This window comes from Cornus florida, unplaced genomic scaffold, assembly GCF_030987335.1.
Source record: "Cornus florida cultivar Cherokee Brave unplaced genomic scaffold, ASM3098733v1 CherokeeBrave_3.0.0_Hap2_Chr08, whole genome shotgun sequence".
NCBI classification, from domain to species: Eukaryota; Viridiplantae; Streptophyta; class Magnoliopsida; order Cornales; family Cornaceae; genus Cornus; species Cornus florida.
Window position 1 is genome coordinate 94,880,979 of NW_026775578.1, and position 19,568 is coordinate 94,900,546.

The following is a 19,568-nucleotide window of genomic DNA, read 5'->3' on the forward strand; positions in this document are numbered from 1 at the left end:
TAACATGTCCAATCCATCATTGGAGACAAAATTCGTCCTGAAAGGGCAGGACCAAGTATTGTCCCATTGAGAATACATAATGAAAGCCATACCAATCTGCCCAAGCCAAATTAGACAAACTACCGTTGAGAACCAATTGAAAATTAAAAAAGTTGGGGCAAGCCAGCAAACACAGAGACATATTCTGGAACAGAGCTCTCATTTCTAAATGGTGATCAGTAGGCACACCAAACGGATCGAGGAAAAACCTATTGAGGTTTTGGTTATTTAAACGGATTGAGGAAGATCCAAATCGTGATTAGGCACACCAAACGGATCGAAAGAAGGCAATTTCAAATAGCTTTGAAGATTTGTTTCTATTAGACAACGTCATAACCTGACATTGAGAATGCTTCAACGTCATAACCTGAAAGGGCAGGACCAAGTATTGTCCCATTGAGAATACTTCAACGTCATAACCTGACATTCTATTAGACCGGCCTCCAAATCCAACTCTAATAACAAATATTAAACATGATCAAGCAAGCTATTTTCAATTTTTCATGCTGGATGTCTTTTTACTATAATGCTTAGTTCCATGCCTCCGCTTTTTTTTTTTTTGAAAGGTAAATAAATTTTATAAAACCAGGAGAAGTACAAACTGAATAGTTTGCCCAGGCTAACCAAAACATTACAAGCCCAACAGTGTAAGGCACACCACAGAGAACATGTCTTTATTTCTTCATACAATCAGATCAACTTCTATTGGTGAAGAAGAGAGATTTATGGGATTTGTATTATTTATGGGTTGATATGGTGATTGATGGTAATTTCCTTAACTCGTGATATCACTGATTTTTCTTAATTAGAACAGTAAACTATTTATTGTGTTGCTATGATCTTCATTGAGACATACTGAATAAGAAGAATCCCCCTCTCTTCTCCGTGAACGTAAGCCCTAGTGGCTGAACCACTTAATATCATTTGATTTCTCTAGTTTTGCATTTGCATATGTTGCTTTTGATTACTCCTCAACTTGCTCTTGACATCTTATTGTTTCATCAGATATCTAATAGTTTTGACAATTTAGAAATTCACTATGATACTTTGCTTAACAAATTGAACTTTTTGATTATGATAATCATATTAAAGTTACCAGGCCCTATTATTTCATATGGTTTTTAAAATATCGATATTCCTTTTGAATTGGGAACTGCTTTCCCATTTATATATGCATCGAGTATTGATTTTGGGATAATATCTTTTCATGTAGTAAGTAGTCTGGATTTTAAAATGAAGAGAATCAAATTTGATTATCCAACCGCTTTGCTTGCTGTACTTGAGCAGTTTATTATAAAGATTACTTCTGGTCATCTCAAATATATCATAAGTGAGTACCAAACTAATTTTCATCTATTTTACTTTTTCTTTCTTCTTCATTCCTCTAATTTGATTAGCAGGTCCCTATCTTATCATATGGTGGAGCTACATCAATTGAGTGTCACACCTTATCTCCCAATGGAGGTGTTTGCATTGACATGATTTTTAATGAAGGTATGAGATAATTCATTTCGATAATTTCCTGCTTTTGTTTTAGCTGTAAAGCCACGCATTTTAAGCCAATTTCATGCTTTTGTTTTAGGTGAAAAGTCACGCATTTCTGGCTTAAAATTACAAGAAATCATGCATTTTATTTATTTATTTCTAAATCCTTTAATCTTAGCTTTGGGTTTGGCTATGTTTGGTATCATTACCGAGTCGGAATAGGTCTATCTATTCTATACATTGTATTCTGTAGATTCTGTACATATTATTGGGACAGTTGGTCCCGTGTTTGAATCATTGTAGCCAGGCCTACTGGTTCTGTTTTAGTCGTGAAGCTTGTGTATTGTAGGCCCATTTTTGGGCTGTAACACTGCTTGTGCAGTATTTAAAAGTTGGTCTAGTATTTTGCTATGCATGCGACTAACTAAATGTCTTATCGATGTAAAAAAAAAAAAAAAAAAAATAGAGTTTTAAATAGTTTATGGACAGGCAATCGGGCATTATTGCATGAGTATCACCATCATCATCCTTGCATTAGAGGATGAATATGTGACTAATTATTTAAAAATTGTCGTATAATATGCAATAGAATTGTTGCATTGTTCAACTAGGTGAGTGACAGAACACTCCCAAGTGACATAAAAACTGAAACTGAAATGGAAATTTATCAAACCCAACATAATTATATAGAGCTGCTAAATCTAAGCCAAGGATACTTTGTGAGGGGACAGAAGCACTTCCAACATTTTGTCCAAATTCAAGACAGAAGAGCCTCCCCTAGGACTAGTGGCCTCCTCAGCTTTCTTCTTCAAATCCATCGCCCTCTTCTTCATCTCCTTACCCTTCTCTCCCTCCATTAACTCTCTAACTAACCTCTCCACTTCCTCTCTCTTCACATCACTATCAATCTCAATGCCAACATCCCACTGTGTGCAAATGCGCATACAATTCGTCTGTTGATCTGCGAAGAAGGGCCAACAGCTCATCGGCACTCCTGCACTCACGCTTTTGATCGTAGAATTCCAGCCACAATGTGTTAAAAACCCTCCAATGGAGGGATGGTTCAGCACTTGTTCTTGGTCACACCAGCTTCCTAACAAACCTCTATCTACAGTCTGTGTCACAAATTCGGGTGGAAGAACTAGGTCACCCGTGACGAGATCGGGTCGGATGATCCACAAGAACTTTTGCATGCTTTGAGCAAGTCCCCATGCAAACTCAACCAACTGATTGGGTGTCATGATTGTTATGCTTCCGAAGTTTATGTAAACTACTGATTCAGGTTCTTGTGAATGGAGCCATTCGAGACAAACCGGATCTTCTTTCCAGAGGTTGGATCCGATTGCCTTCGTATCATCGTCTGAGACCCAGTTGAGAAGAAGTTGAAGAGGTCCGATTGTGTAGATACGTTTGAGAATGGACGAAAGTGACTCCAAAACATCGCTTTCCAAGGCATCAAATGTATTCAAGATGACAGCGGAGGCTTTGTGAGATTGTGGAATTTCACCCTTGGCAAATTCGAGCATGCGATCATTTGGGTCAGTTGTTCGGAGAAAGGTCGGGAGTTCTCGTAGACGGATGCTTTTGATTCCGGGGATCCAATCAATAACCGTGTCTAAATACCCATTTGTTAGATAACTTGCATCTGTAAAACTAAATATTATTAGAATTTACATTTGAGCCACAGACCAGGTTCATAATTGCCACCCGTGGCCAAATTCATTTTAGCTGGAGGAAACTATGATAACAATATCATTAAAAGTTTAAATCAAAATAATAAATATAAGAATCTAATGAAAAAGAATCGCATGAACCAGGTCATGAATTACATCTTGGAAACAATTAAAGGAAAACTGGGAACTACGCAATGGAAGGACTCGGCAGCAACTAGAAGGGTAATGCTGGAATGGAATCTTCCTCCTACCTTCATTCTTAACGATGATCAAACCAACACCCAGATGCATGGTGCTCTGGATGGCAACCAGAGCAGTATTCCTCTTGGTGTTAGAGACGAAGCTTGAGCTCACTGGGGTGGGAATTAGGTAATGGGTGGGCTTCATGTAATGTTTGGATCTGGCCCAATGTTCAATTGGCCCTTATGTTGATGTACAGTTTCTTCTGTGTGTAATACATATAGTTTGTGGTCCTCTGTGTGTAATACATATAAGCTGTCAGATTAAATTAATGAGGTCCCCACTCCCCAGCTGTCTGACCTAATAAAACAATCACGTGCCCTTACTATTCTTGTAATATATATGTTTTTACCAGTTGGAGAATTAAAATCTTATTCAATGCCAGGGGAGGACCGTAAGGATCATCTCACACTCGTCCCTTACTGTTAGTCGAGCGATCCAAACATCTCTCGTGCATTGAATCAATCTTCACTTGTGAAGTTACAATAAACTGGCAGACAATTCACCAAAAGAATATATGTTGCGTGTTTTTTTTTTTAATATATTAATTCAACGAAGACACAAAGTCAGTCTAATTTTCTGCCTTACTTACACTGCCTAGGCAACTTACTATATATTAAGTTAGAAATTAGAACAGTATGGATGAGTTCAGGGAGTGCACACTCTTGTACTAAAACTGACAAAAAATTTCAAAGTTATAAAAATTGCATGAGACAGCATTTTCATTTCATATAATATATATATATAGACACACACACAGGCACGTACCTTTAAGTGGTGTGAAACTTCGTTGAATGAGTACAGGGAAGTGTAAATAGCACAATAAGCAGTATGCACTGACCGTCCAGAGCAACACACCAAGAACTCCCAATTCTTCTGCTACTTGAAGTCCGAAGGTCATGGTCCCATCGGGGACAATGCAAGACACTGGAGGTACGTCTGACGATGACATAGAATTGAGTCTGTTACAAAGATTACGAAATGGTACCAAGCAGTTTTTGGCGGTGGAGATGGAGAGGTCGACGATGTCTTGTGTGGCGTCTGGGTTCTGCGGTGGTGGGAGGCCATCGGGAATGGTTTCGAAGCGAAAGGTTGGTGAGCCACAGAGAGAGTGGGGGCCTCTGGACTTGAGAAGACGAGCATAGTTGAAGTGTGTGTGGACAAAGGTTATGTAGAAGCCTTTGTGGTGAAGTAACTTTGCCAACTTTAGCATTGGCCCAATGTGGCCTTGTGCTGGGTATGGAATGCAAACCGCATGAGGCCTCTGGGTCACCGTCAGCTCTCTCAAGTTCTCTCTCTCTAACTTGGGTTTTTGCCTCCTCACAACAAATTTCAAGGAGAAATTTGGATCATTTATAAAGGTGGATGTACAAAACTATGCCGGAAAAGTAGGTTCGGATTAATTGTAAGGACATAATTGCACATTTATGGAAATGGTCGATCCATGAGACAACATTGATAGGGAAAGTTAGAATGTGACATGTTTTTTTAATGACTATCATTCCAGGGAGGACAAGTTGGATGGACTTGTGGACGTCTTGTGTGTGATGGGGTAAAAATTGCACTATAAGAAATTTTAGTCCTTTCCTGAAAACTGATCACATGCTTTCCCAGAACTTGTACCTTTCCTCAATTAGTTGAGATTTTCTCTTGGCCCATAGGACTCAAGAGGTCAATAGTGGTTTCCGGGACCAGTAGAATTTTCCAGGTTAGTCAGCCATTGTCTCAATTAGTATCAACTTCTCTGTTTATCTCAGCAATACTCCCATCAGTATCAACGTTTGTTTAAGGCCTCTCATTGAACAAATGAAATATATTCTCTCCGATGTCTTTTGTGTATTCAGTGATCGAAATGTAGTTAACTTTCGTTTCTTATTAGGTGTCTAGTATTTTCTTTTTCTTTTTTTTGTTAACTGGCAAAAGAAGGAAATATATTAAACATGCAACTACAAGTAACATAAGAACTGAAACTGAAATGGAAATTTATCACAAGTAACATAGTGTTGAGTAATTTGTGGCTCAAATTTTTTGATCTGACAACTTGGATGCACCAGTTACCTTTTCGTGGTGATCAAGTATTTGGTATTCATATGAAATACTTCAGCCCCTCCTCCTTATTGAAACATGCACCAGCAAAAGTGTGACATCACTTTCTCTCCCATGCATCTTCAATTGGTCATTAATTACAGCTTCATCAAGAAGCTTTTGGAATCTGACATTACGTGGTCAACGATTCGGCTGCTAGCTAATCATTTTTTTTTTTTTCTTTTTTATTCTTTTTTTCTTTTTTTTGTATGATAGCTGTTTGGTGTTTGGAGAACAAGCTGATTTGCCGCCTCACTTCTGCCTATATATATCTTGTAAATCTCATGCAATGGGATCATCCAAAATCATTCGGTTGTGTGAGTTTGTAATATCAGTTAGTGTGTAAGAGATTTTGAGTGTAATTAGATTTTGGGTGTGAGCCATTTTACCTTGTATTTCTTTATTTCTATAGTAAAATATTGTTTTGTCTTCTCCCCATAAATGTAGGCATAACCGAATCATGTAAATCCTTATCTCGTTTGTATGTGTGCCTATTTTATTTTTCTTGTCATTAATTTTCTATTATTCTCATAAACTCCTATTCGATCATTATTTCATAACAAATTGGTATCAGAGATCGGTTTGTGTATTGTGTACAAATACTGTTCACACGTACGATACTGGCACAGATACTTTTCAGGTACTGTTCACAAATACGGTACTATTCACCAAGAAATATTTTGAGGAGTTTTTTTATATGTCGACCAGATATGAGATTGAGAAATTTGATGGCAAGATTAGTTTCAGTCTTTGGCGCATTAAAATGCAGACCCTGCTAACTCAGCAAAGTTTAAGGAGGGTGTTGTTTGGGAAGGACAAGTTGCCAACAACTATATCGAATGAAGACAAGGATGAGGTCGATGAAAAGGCGCGCAGTGCGATTATTTTGAATTTAGCTGATGAGGTGTTGCGTGAAGTTATTGATGAAGACACGGCGGCAAAGTTGTGGCTGAAATTGGAGAGTCTGTATATGACGAAATCTCTCACCAACAGACTTTACCTGAAATAAAGACACTACACCCTTCGTATGAAGGAAGTTATGCCTCTTAAGGAGCATATTAATAATTTCAATTATATTATTATGGATTTAAAAAATACTGATATTAAAATTGATAACGAGGATCAAACCCTTATTTTGTTATGTTCTTTGCCTCATTCCTATGAGCATTTTGTTACCACATTACTCTATAGAAAAGACACTACTAGTATGGAGGATATTAAATCCTCATTGAACTCTCAGGAGTTGAGAAAAAAGGTGTCTGAAAATATTGAAGATGAACAGGCCGAGGGTCTAATTGTAAGAGGCAAAAGTGAGACAAAGAGTTCTGGTAATAGGGGCAAATCTAGATCTCATAAAAATGTGGAATGTTACTACTGTCACGAAATAAGGCACATCATCAAGCATTGTCCCAAACTAAAGGCAAAGAATGGGAAGGGCAAAAAGAAGGTTCAAGAAGCAGCTTCTGTGGCAACTGCTACAACGAGTGATTCGGAAAGTGACGAATATGTTCTCATGACAACCTTGTGTTCAGGTATATCATTTAATGACAGTTGGATTCTTGATTCTGGTTGTTCCGTTCATATGTTTCGCAGTAGGGATTTTTTTTCTTCTTATAAAGAGGTGAAAGGTGGTTTGATTTTGACTGCGAACAGGAAAGCTTTCAAATTTTTGGGAATTGAAATGGTCAAGATCAAGACGCACACTGAGTTGGTGAGAACATTGTCAGATGTTCGACATGTACCGAATCTGAAGATGAATCTTATTCAAGTAGGTGTGCTAGACTCCAAAGGTTACAAGGTTGTAACAGAGGTTGGAGCAATGATGGTCGTGATGGATTCTCTTGTGGTGCTACAGGGCACCAAGGTGAAAAATTTGTATCTTTTCCAAGAGAATACAGTAACAGGTGGAGCTTCTACAACGTCTTCTACAGTTAGCATAAATCTGTGTTCGGGTCTTGTCAAAAGAAAAGTTAGAAAGAGGAGTTACGATCCTAGTTCTCAAAAAGGTTATGAGGGGACTACACAACATGGTGGAAGAATGAAATCCATTTTTAGATGGTAACCAAAATTGCAGTAGTCTTTACAGGAAAGCAAACCCATGAGGACAGGTGTGATATTGACTTGCAATAATTTTGGTGGCAATAAGATAGTCCATTCGAGTGCCATTAAGATGTGTGGGAGGCAAGTAGTTGATCACAATAGATGTAATGACCCGGTCATTTCCTTTCTTTTCTTTTTCCTCAGAATTTCACGGATGAATTTTTTTATTGAAATTTTTTGTCTAAGTTCAGTTTCTCGTCGCTTAGTGTCGTCTCGAGTGCTCAGAAATGGTTTCTGAGACTCTTTCCTTTGGATTGACAACTTCCTTTGAGGACCGAGTCATTTTCACATTTTTCGTTTTTCGACACTATTCACTTTTCGTCCTTTTCCCTGTTTTGTCCTCTTCCTTATTTGTCTTTTCCTCGTTTGTCACTTTGTTGGCATAACCTCACTCCTTGTGCTCGGAGTTGGTTTTTGACTTCACGTATCCTCATTCTAAGTGGTTTCCATGAAATACGTATCTTTACTTTTGCAGTAAAGTACTCTAGTTGCTCCCGGTGTCCATAGGGGCATGGATGCATAGTTTTTCAGAATCTTTTTTATTTTCTTGGAGTGTTTTTCGTAAAAATATTTTGAAGATATTTTATTTCAGGTGTATCTATGAAAATATCTTTTGGAAGATATTTTCATTCTAGGGCAGTTTTGTAGTTAACCCTTTTTGTAGGGGCCATTGTGCAATTAATGAAAGTTATTGCAAAGTACTTTGTTTTGAGCCTGGATCCTTGTACGGGATTCATTTTCATATTTTGTCGAGTCGTTTACTTATAGAATTTCCTTCTGGTCATTTTCTCTAGTTTCAGGGTTTCTGGACCTAGTTCCCGATGAACTTGTTTGGGTCATATCTTTCTGCTCGGGACTAAGTTTTCAATGCCATTTCTTCTGTTGTTCATATTTTCTCATTTTGAATCTTTTTTGTTCACGAAGTTTTGCCGTTTGAGAGCGTTTGCTCAAATTTCACTTTTTCGGACCCGGCGGGGCCCGTTTAGGGCACTTTTTGAGATTTTCTATAAATAGGAGGTTAAAAAGCCATCTTCTCCTCTCATCAAGCACGACCAGGAGCTCCCATGGCTGCCCAAAGGGGGCTGTCACCCTTCTTCTCTCAAGTAAACCTCCTTCCCTTTGTTATAAAGTTGTAGTGCCTTCGCGTTTTGTGCTTATCTTGATAGCACGCATCTTTCACCCTTATTAGAACCCTTTTTTGGCCAAATCTTGAGTTCAGGTTTGAAGTCAAGTTGTGATTTTGATGGGGGTTCATGTAGATCGTGTTGTCCCCGACAAAACCCCGAAGTTTCTTCGAATACAGAGTGGTTTCATTTTGGTGGCTTTTGAGATTTTCATCTCAAATTGAGGTAAGGAATGTCTTAGGTTTATATTATTGTTATATTGATTGTTTTATAAGCATATACAACTTGTGAGCATGATTTGTTCAAGTTTTTTTTTAATTTGATTTATTTATTTTCTTTATTTAGGATTTAATTCTAATGATGGTATATAGCTTAGAATTAAATTGTGGCATGCTAGTAAATTAAGCCTTGGTGAGTTGTGTAACATATATTAAATTTGGAGCATTTGAATAAGAATTGCAAAACTTATTTAATATTTATCTTTTATGAAAGTTTAATTTACATAGTTGAAACAAGTATAAAATCAACTTGTAATGTGATATTAAAATAGGTCTTGACAGGTTCTCTAACCTATGCTAAATTGAGAGTATTTGGATAAGTTTATAAATCTAGAGATTTTGAATTAAATGAATTAATTAAAATCTAATTAATGGTTCCACTAGTTTGATTGAGTTTTGACATGATAATGGTAGTGACTTGGGCTTGTTCACTTGTATATATCGATTTGGGGCTATTTGGGGTTGTTTTAGAAAATCTAGAGATTTAATTACCATGTTTCAATTAAACTCTATTTTGTTGTCTCAATGATCCAATTTAGTTTTTGAGTTGGTTTGTGTAGTGACCATACCATGTTGTTTAACATAATTGAATTAGGGATCGTTTGGATGAGATTGCATTCTAATGTTGAAATGAAATTGTCATAGCGTGTAACAAATTGCACACTGAAGATTCGACATTGTTAATGTCATTGTAAACTTGAACTCTAAGACATGGTTTCTGTAGATTCAACCTTACTTATGCATGTAAATTGATTCCTAGACATTATTTGAAATGTATAAGTTTGGTTTAACTTATTAATTTTGCATAAGTTTTAAACTTATTGTTTTTGGAGGCTTGTAAGGATCATGTTCATGTGATGGCTAGGGTCTGGCTCTAGTACAGATTCGTGAGTTTCCTAAGTCATATGAAGTGCGCAGTAGGTAGTACCTTGTGAGTCGTAATTACCCGGAATAACTTATACACGTGCGCACTAGGTAGTACCTTGCGGGCTAGTAACCCGGAATAACTCGATTGGTCTGCAGCCAAGGATCCTAGTCTTTCCACTATTTGATTTCGCATTTAATTTCAAGTTGTTAATCATGAATTACTTCTAACTTGAGAATTAATGCTTGCCTTGGATATTTGATTCCTACTTAGTATACTTGAACTTGTATACTTGCTCTGTGATTTTAAATTTCATTTAGTATACTTGTGCCGTGTATACTTGTTTTAGGCGTATCTCTTTTATCTTAGTATACTTGTGTTCGTGTACTTGATTTACGAGGTTTTCATATAAAATGTACACTTGGGTAATATGCTTAGACATTGTGTGACTTGTCTTAATATGGTTTAGTATACTCTGGAAATGTATACTTGTATGTTGTGTAACATGTTTTAACATTGTTTAGTATACTTGAGCATGTATACTTGTATGCCGTTGTTCACTTTAAATTGCATGAGTAGCTTAGGATGCTCCTAAGTCTCACTCTGACATAGACGTTAGGTGGCATGAACCCCTTTAACATGTTTCACCTTAAGGTGATATAATTGTAAAATGCTATGTCGATGCATGCTCATCTTCTACGAGTAGCTTTATGTTACTCACCCACGTAGTAGGGACATTTTTTCAGATACAGGGACCTTGATTTGGGATGCACACTATGCCATGGAAGTTTCATAGACTTGAAGTATCATTTTCATGAAAATGTTAGCATGAAATGTTATTAGTAGCTCATATGTCAAAACTTGTATTCTTTGATTCCATATATGTAAAGTGTACATAAGTACACTCTCTTCAATGTATTCGACATGTATTTTGTATTCTATACACTTTCATTTTCAAGGTTTATTATGGAAATAATAGAAAATGTCAAGTAATTGCTTCACCATGTTTGCATCGGATGTGGGAATTCCATTCTTTTTCTTTCATAGGATCTCTGTGATCACATATGAGGTGTGGCCAAGGGCCAAACACCATTCATTCTAGATTTTGCATTTTGGTTTCATTTATTCCATTTTTAGGCATTTTTGGCCGTTGAGATGTCATATTTTACATTCTTGACATTTTGAAGCCGCGGACCATTGGAACGCGTCTTAAATGTCTTTTTACATTTGCGTGCATGTCCACATTGCATAAAACTCTCAAGTTTCAACTTTTGAATTTTTTTGGGCAATTTTATGAATTTTATGAAAAAATCATCCATGGGGTGTTATTTAGAGTTCCTCCTTGTTTTGGCATGTTTTAGATGCTTGAACGGGGTTAGGAAATGTTTTGAAACATGTTCGGATCATGTAGGATGCATGTAGAACCCTAGAATTGGCCCAAGTACCATTTCCACACATTGCAGCAGCTTTTTATAACTGCAGCAGATGTGTCGGCCGGTTGGTGGAGCACCATCGGTCGACTGACGATTCTCGAGACTCTATTCCAGTAGGCTTTTTGTTGAAAACCTTGTTTCAGCCAGCTGATAATTGGGTTTTGGCCTACTGACGGTTGTGTTTCGGCCGGCTGACCCTTGCCTTCGGTCGACCGATCCTCCCTAGGGGCAACTTCGACATCTTTTCCTTGGCAGCTTTCTTGTTCCAATTTGAGGGATCATAACTCTTTCATCTCTGATCCAAATTTGTCAATTCTTGATTCTAAATTCAAAAGCTTGAAGTTAGCTTTCCAATGGTACCAACCATTCACCAAACCTCCACTTAACGTGTGAGTTATTCCAATTCTAGTGAGATAGGGTTGTGGTAACCCTTAAACGGAGAAGGTCCTTGTTTTTATTTCATATCTTTTCCGTTCCGACTCAGATCAGGCAATTCTTGAGTCTAATTTTGTTCATTTTTTGTTGTCCTTCCAATGGTGTGTGCAGTGACATCTATTTCAATATGAAATGATCATTTTGCCCTTGGTTCATTCTTCTCGGGTTTGACATTCTTACCTCATTGCTTGGCTCATTTAAGTTCCATGGCTTCATGTGGAGTCACTTTGGTGCCTTAGGGATGACGTACATCTCTAGAGGTCACTTTTTTTCTTTTGCTTCCGCATTTTGGATCCGTTTCGAGTCATCACAGGACACACTTGGTTAAAAAATCTATGGTCGTCATAATAGAGATGCAAGGAAAAGTCAGGGACGTCCTATTCTCTACAAGGGTGAGAAGATGACTTTTCATTACCAACCAATGGTTTGTGGGCGGTTGGAGAAGGTTGCTAAAGGAGATGTCAAACTTAGAATTTCTAAGGTTGTTTTTGGTAAGTATGTAGAGTTTGACAGAAATACTGGAGGTATACTTGTGGCTGCGCAAGGTATGTATGGATTGAAGAATGAGAGTTCGAGTGTTAAGTTTGAGGATGACTCAAACTTAACTAAAATTCTTAATTAATTTATTTTGTGGAGAAGACAGGTTGTTTGGCAGAGATACAGTGATTTATACAAAATTTTTGTCAAGATAGAGATTTGTTGAGTAATTTGTGGCTCAAATTTTTTGATCTGACAACTTGCATGCACCAGTTACCTTTTCATGGTGATCAAGTATTTGGTATTCATATGAAATACTTCAACCCCTCTTTATTGAAACATGCACCAGTAAAAGTGTGACATCATTTTCTCTCTCATGCATCTTCAATTGGTCATTAATTACAGCTTCATCAAGAAGCTTTTGGAATCTGACATTACGTGGTCAACAATTAGGTTGCTAGCTAATCATTTTTTTTTTTTGTATGATAGCTGTTTGGTGCTTGGAGAACAAGCTGATTTGTCACCTCACTTCTGCCTATATATATCTTATAAATCTCATGCAATGGGATCATCCAAAATCATCCGGGTTGAGTGAGTTTATAATATCAGGTTGTGTGTGAGAAATTTTGGGTGTATTTGGATTTTGGGTGTGAACTATTTTACCTTATATCTCTTTATTTTTATAGTGAAATATTGTTCTATGTTCTCCTTGTGGACGTAGACATAGCCGAATCACGTAAATCCTTGTCTCATTTGTATGTGTGCCTATTTTATTTTTCTTGTTATTAATTTTTTATTGTTCTCATAAATTCTTATTCGATCCTTATTTCATAACACATAGTAATTGAAACTTAAATGGAAATTTATCAAGCACATAATCTGCTAAATTTAAGCCTGGGATACTTTGTCAGTGGGCAGAAGCAGAAGCACTTCCTCTACCAAGTTGTCCAAATTCAAGAAAGAAGAGCCTCGGCTAGAACCAGTGGCCTCTTCAGCTCTCTTCTTCAACTCCATCACCCCATTCTTCATCTCCTTACCATTCTCTCCCTCCATTAGCTCTCTCACTACCCTCTCCACCTTCTCTCTCTTCACATCACTATCAATCTCAATGCCAACACCCTACTCCCTGCAAATATTCATACAATTCGTTTGCTGATCCGCAATGAAGAGCCAACAGCTCATCAGCACTCCTGCACCCACGCTTTCAATCGTAGAATTCCACCCACAGTGTGTCAAAAGCCCTCCAATTGAGGGATGCTTCAACACTTGTCCTTGGTCACACCAGCAAGCTAACATACCTCTATTTTTAGTCTCTGTCAAAAACTCGGGTGGCAGAACTAGTGGGTCACCTGTGACGAGATCAGGTCGGATGATCGCCAAGAACTTTTGTATGCTATTAGCAGGTCCCCATGCAAACTCAACCATCTGATTGGGTGTCACGACTATTATGCTCCCGAAGTTTATGTAAACCACTGATTCGCGCAATTTTGGTTCTGAGTTGATATCTTCGAATAACCAATTGCGAGGAATTTCAAGATCTATCCATTTCAGCAATTTTGGTTTAATTACCAGAAGTTCTTTTTCATAAATAATATAATTCTGTTCATTTGGTTTAAATTTTCCAGAATTGTACTCACAAATCAATTCTTCTTTTTGAAGCTTTTTGGGAATAGGTGTTTTGCGTGCTCGTATCTGATGATCTGTGAAAATAGCCTCATCCTATTTTTCGGATGGAATGGCTTTTAACACACAACCCCAACAAAAATCGGAGGCGTCTGTTTCAAGAATAAGTTTATCACCATTTTGGGGAAAATAAACTTCAGGGATATGGACTAAATCGTGTTTGATTTGTTGGACAATAATGGTGTCGTCAGTAGTCCAATCAAAAGCATTATCTTTCTGTAGCTTCTTTATTAAAGGGAGCTCTTTTTAAGACAAATCTTTAATAAAGTTGCGGCCATAATTTAAGATTCCTAAAAAGCTCTGTAGCTGCTTTTTATCTTGAATAACATCAGGAAAATCACAGATTTTAATAATAATATGGTCCTGTAGTTTTATACCTTTGTGGGTTAAAACTAGGCCAAGGAAATCTATAGATTCCTGTTCAACATCTATCTTTGTTGGAGATAGAATGATTCCATGGTTTTTCAGTTTTTCTGAAAGACATTGGAGATGTTTTCTGTGTTCATCTCTTGTTTTAGAGAAGACAAGAATATCATCGATGTATATAACAACAAAGTCTTTAAGGTCATTAAAGATCTTGTCCATCCATCTTTGATATATCTGAGATGCAGTATTGAGACCAAATGGCATAACGGTCCACTGATAATGACCACTTGGTGTGCTGAAAGCAGTTAATGGCTTAGATTTTTTCCGTAATTTTATTTGCCAAAATCCTGCTTTACTATCAAACTTGCTGAAGATTTTTGCTCCACGAGTTTGATTAATAAGAACATCTTTTCGAGGAATAAAATAGCCATCAAAAATTATATGTTCATTAAGCTGCTTATAGTTGATGACCATACGGGCTTTACCTCGTTTAACCTCACTATGGTTTCGTACCATAAAAGCAGGGCTGCTATGAGGGCTTTTTGTTCTTTCAATGAGCTTCTTGTCGAGAAGATTGTGAAGTTGATCATCAAATTCATCTATATCCTTTCTGAGATAGATCATTGGTTTTACACGAATGATGACGTGATCGTATTTGAGTTTTAATCTGCAAAAACAAGGACTTCTTTGCCATAGATTTAAAGGATTATCAAAGAAATTTTATCTCAAGATAGAGTATAACCAGTGAGATTCATTTAAGACAAAAAGTTCAGTATTTTCTCTTTTTGGGGGAGAAAATTTTTCATTACAAACAGAAGCTAAATTTTCTTAAATTAAAATTTCAACAATTGTTTTGTCTTTCAAAGTTAAAGAAATTGTTTTTTTGTTTAACTGTAAAGGAAGATAACTATAAATAAACTTACATCCTAGAATGAAATCACCATGCATATAGGGAAAACAGAACAATTTTGGTATGATGAATTTTTTATCATTTAACCAAATCGCAATATCTTTTGCTTTGAATTGAATGGCATTCATGGGTGCTTCAGCATTAATACCTTGTACACCAATAGGGTGTTTCATTTGTCGCCATTTTTCAGATGGAATAGCGTTGTAACGACAACAGCTGGTTGTTGCTCCAGTGTCAATGAGTACACAAAGGCTATATGGTTTATAACCTTTGAAGTTAAGGATACCATTAACATAGGTATACTTTCATTTTTTTCCTTGAGAATGAGCGATAAGGATTTCATTATTTCCTTGTCAAAAGTGAAAAAATCGTGCAGATTTCATGGATTGATTAGAACCAGGAAGGAAAGGTGCATCTATAGGGGCTTTATCTTTCTCTGTCCAAGTAAACCTTCGGCGTGGAGGTGGTAGGTCGGAGGTTTGGACATTAGATGCTCATGGAGGAAGTAATTTGTCCCATCCAGAAGATGAGCTGCTAGATATACGTGCTGAGGCTGATCGTTGTAGCTGTGGTTTATTTTCTTTATTAGTTATATAAAGATTGAACCTGAGGCTTGAATAGTGGTAACAGTAGGCTCAGTTATACGCAATTTTAGTTCTGAGTTGATATCTTCGAATAACCAATTACGAGGAATTTCAAGATCTGTCCATTTCAGCAATTTTGGTTCAATTACTAAGTCAAAAGGACGAGGTTAGAACAATGTGACCAGTTCTGAGTCAATTGTAGGAATGGTGGTAGTCTCGGGTTCATGAGTAAGTTCATAAAGAACTTTCCATTGTATTCCTAGACTTGGAGAATCAAAATCCATCTTGAGGTTTGAAAGTTGAAGTTTGACTTGAAGAACTTTCTCAATATTTGGATCAGTAAGGGAAATGAAATAATTTGGTTTGATTTTAAACCAAATTACATTGTTAACAAGATTGGATTGAACGTCGCCAATGAGGGCATCAACAAGACTATGGAATTGATTGTAACGACCTGGTCATTTGCCTTCCTTTCCTTTTTCCTGAAATTTTACGAATGAATTTTTTTCTTTTAATTTTCTTTTCTGAGCTCTGTTTCGTGTCACTTAGTGTCATCTCGAGTGCTCAAAATTGGTTCTTGAGACTCTTTTCTGTGGAGTGACAACTTCCTTTGAGAACCGAGTCATTTTCACATTTTTCGTTTTTGGATACTATGCGCTATTTCGTCCTTTTCCCTATTCTGTCTTATCTCCGTTTGTCAGTTTTTGGCACAACCTCACTTCTCATGCTCGGAGTTGGTTTTTGACTTCACGTGCCTTTATCTTGAGTGGTTTCCACGAAATACGTATCTTTACTTTTGCAAGAAAGTACTTTGGTTGCTCCTAGTGTCCATAGGGGCATGGATGCAAAGTTCTTTGAAATTATTTTCTTTTCTTGGGGTGTTTTTCATAAATATCTTTGAAGATATTTTATTTCAGGGGTTTTTAAGAAAATATTTTTGGAAGATATTTTCATTCTGGGCCATAAGTGCAGTTTTCACTTTTTGGAGGGGCCATTGTGCAATTAATGAAAGTTATTGCAAAACGACTTATTTTGAGCCTGGATCCTCATACAAGATTCATTTTCACATTTCGTCGAGTTGTGTTCTTTTGGAATTTCCTCCTGGTCGATGTTTTCCAGTTTCAGGGTTTCTGGCCCCGGTTTTCGCCAAACTTGTTTTGGGTATAATTTTTTGGTCGGGACTCAATTTTTGACGCCATTTCTTCCGTTGTTCATATTTTATCATTTTGAATCTTTTGCGTTCACAAAGTTTTGCCATTTGAGCTCGTCTGCTCAAATTTTACTTTTTCGGACCCACCGGGGCCCGTTCGGGGCACTTTTTGAGATTTCTATAAAAAGGGGGTGAGATATTTCATTTTTCATCTTCTCCCCTCTTCATGCACGACCTGGAGCTCCCATGGCAGCCCAAGGGGTGCTGCCATCTTCTCTCTCCTCTTTTGGTTCACTTTTCCTTGATGGAAAGTCTTCGGCCTTCACATTTGTTGTTCCCCTCGCCGTGCTCTACCTTTCCCCCTTATTAGAATTCAGTTTTGACCATTTCTTGAGTTTGATTTTCAGAACAAGTTATGATTTTGATGGGGCTTTGATGGGGGTTATGTTCACGGCGTTGTCCCCGACAAAACCTAGTAGTTTCGTCGGATTCGGAGCCGTTCCATTTTGATGGCTTTTGAGATTTTCATCTCAAATTGAGGTAGGAGATGTTCTAGGTTTAAATTCTTGTTATATAGCATGCTTGTGATGCTTATACTACTTGTTTGCATGATTAAATATAAAATCTAGATATTTTATTATTTATTTTTCTTGTACGGGATCTAATTTTTCCGGTTGCCCATGACTTGGTTTAAACATGTAGCATGATTTTATATTGCCTCTTGATATGCTCATTGTCGTGTATTAAAATTGGAACATTTGAATAAGTATTAAAGATTTTATTTAATATTTATTTTAGGTGAAAGATTAATTCACATGGCTAGCTTGAAATTAATATGTGTCAGCATATTATATTAGGCCTTAGCATGCTCTTCAACATAGTTGAATTTGAAAGTAATTGGAGGTGTTTTGAAAATTAGTAATTATTAATTAATTTGATTAATTAATTTCCCTCGAGTGCACTTTGCACTCTATTTAAATTCCGACTTGATATTCTTGATTTACATGCCATATAGTTTCATATATATTTGATTTACAATATTTGGTTGGGTTTTGAAACCTTTTATTTAATTAAATTCCATGTTTAAGATTTAATCCTCATGGTGATATACAATTTGGAATTGTATTGTGGCATACTAGAAAATTAAGCTTTGGTGTGGTTGTTCACATATATTAAATTGGGATTGATTGCATGAGAATTGCACCCTTTATTTTATATTTAACTTTAGTGAAAGTTTAATTTACATAGGTGTAACTTGCATGAAATAAACTTGTAATATGATATTACATTAGTCCTTGGCATATTCTCTAAGATATGTTAAATTGAGAGCATTTGGTTAAGTTTAAAAATTAAGAGATTTTAATTAAAAGAATTAATTAAAATCTATTTTCTGTTCCCATTAGCTTAATTAAGGTTTTAACTTGATGTTTGTATTGGTCATGACTTGTTTACTAGTATATATTAATTTGGGACTATTTGAAGTTGTTTTAGAACTTTGGGATTTAAATTAGCATGATTTAATTAAAGTTCTACTTTGTTGTTCTAACAACCTAATTGAGTTTTAAAATGGATATAGGTGATGACCTTGCCATGCCCTTTAACATGTATTAAATTGAGGTTAATTGAAATTGAATCGGAAATCTAGAGAGTTTAATTGTGTTTATCTATTTAAATTCTATCAATTTACACCATGATCTAGTTGTGTTTTAGAAGTGGTTTCTATATTCAAATCATGGACTTAGACTTGTTATATATTCATTTGGTTATGTTTTGAACATTGGACAACATAGTTGCTATGTTTATACTCATGAGAATATGTTTTTCTTATTAAATATATTGTTGCCTTGTGTAATGATTTGCACACTTCTTATTTAACATCATTCATGCATAGCGTGTAACGAATCACACATTGAAGATTCGACATTCATCACATCATATTAGTTGTGGACTTAGAGCATGTATTGTATAGGTTTCCAAATTTGGTTGTGCTTGGTAGATAGTTGATTATCTTGCATATTCCTGTTGATATATGCGTTGTTGCACAACTTATTGATTTTGGAAACTTGGGGATGTCGTTGTTTGGCTATGGCTAGGACGTGGTTCTAGTACGAGGGATAGTCCCTCTATATATAGTCTAGTGCGCACATAGGGAGGTTACCCATGGGCTAGTAACCCTAAAGTAACTATGTTATCGGTCAGATCCGGCGTGACATCCGAGTATCCACTTTGTTTGATTTCGCATTTCATTTTCAAGTTGATAACTAGATGATGTTGTAACTTGTTGTTTCTTATTTGTTGTTCCATTTTAAGTTACAGGATGTTAACTTTGCGAAATTGTGCTTTATGCGTTGTATTGGAAGTTCCAATGTTGGTTAAATTGCATGGATATTGAAAATCGTGTTTTGACGTTCTAATAAAGCTTAGGATTGATCCTATTGATTCATTTATAACATAGACGTTAGGTGGCATGAACCACTACTATTATTTTGTGCTTTAGATTCTAAGTTGATAGCTTTGAGAACTTAAACCTTGTTGCATTGTATAACATGCTCTTTTGTTGTTGAATTGCATGGATAATGTGATTCTTGTTAACTTGTATTCAAATATGCTTTTGTCATGTTTTATGGATTACTCTAGACCT

At 36.5% G+C, this 19,568-nt stretch overlaps 2 protein-coding genes across 2 annotated transcripts; both read right to left on the reverse strand.

Moving 5' to 3' along the window:
- Nucleotides 1-1,987: 1,987 nt before the first annotated feature.
- LOC132268286 (7-deoxyloganetin glucosyltransferase-like) lies at nucleotides 1,988-4,751 on the reverse strand. The gene is made up of 2 exons (XM_059769118.1): nucleotides 4,206-4,751; nucleotides 1,988-3,169 (listed from the first exon to the last, which is right to left on the reverse strand). The coding sequence occupies exons 1-2, from the start codon at nucleotides 4,648-4,650 to the stop codon at nucleotides 2,226-2,228; spliced, it is 1,389 nt and encodes a 462-aa protein (XP_059625101.1). The 5' UTR covers nucleotides 4,651-4,751; the 3' UTR covers nucleotides 1,988-2,225.
- An 8,371-nt stretch (nucleotides 4,752-13,122) lies between these two features.
- On the reverse strand, nucleotides 13,123-14,907 carry LOC132270602 ((R)-mandelonitrile beta-glucosyltransferase-like). Its single transcript, XM_059771775.1, has 3 exons — nucleotides 14,295-14,907; nucleotides 13,435-13,772; nucleotides 13,123-13,353 (listed from the first exon to the last, which is right to left on the reverse strand). The coding sequence occupies exons 1-3, from the start codon at nucleotides 14,905-14,907 to the stop codon at nucleotides 13,123-13,125; spliced, it is 1,182 nt and encodes a 393-aa protein (XP_059627758.1).
- Between the last annotated feature and the right edge of the window lie 4,661 nt (nucleotides 14,908-19,568).

Bases quoted from the DNA above. Each gene is read 5' to 3' on its own strand.
- LOC132270602 (XM_059771775.1), bottom strand. From the start codon at position 14,907: ATGATCTATCTCAGAAAGGATATAGATGAATTTGATGATCAACTTCAC. The intron at 13,773-14,294 runs GTATAAAACTAC...TGAAATGGATAG, and splicing joins CCTAGTTTTAACCCACAAAG to ATCTTGAAATTCCTCGCAAT. The intron at 13,354-13,434 runs GTGGGTGCAGGA...TGCAGGGAGTAG, and splicing joins GGAATTCTACGATTGAAAGC to GGTGTTGGCATTGAGATTGA.
- LOC132268286 (XM_059769118.1), bottom strand. From the start codon at position 4,650: ATGCTAAAGTTGGCAAAGTTACTTCACCACAAAGGCTTCTACATAACC. The intron at 3,170-4,205 runs GTACGTGCCTGT...TTAGTTTTACAG, and splicing joins AAGTTTCACACCACTTAAAG to ATGCAAGTTATCTAACAAAT.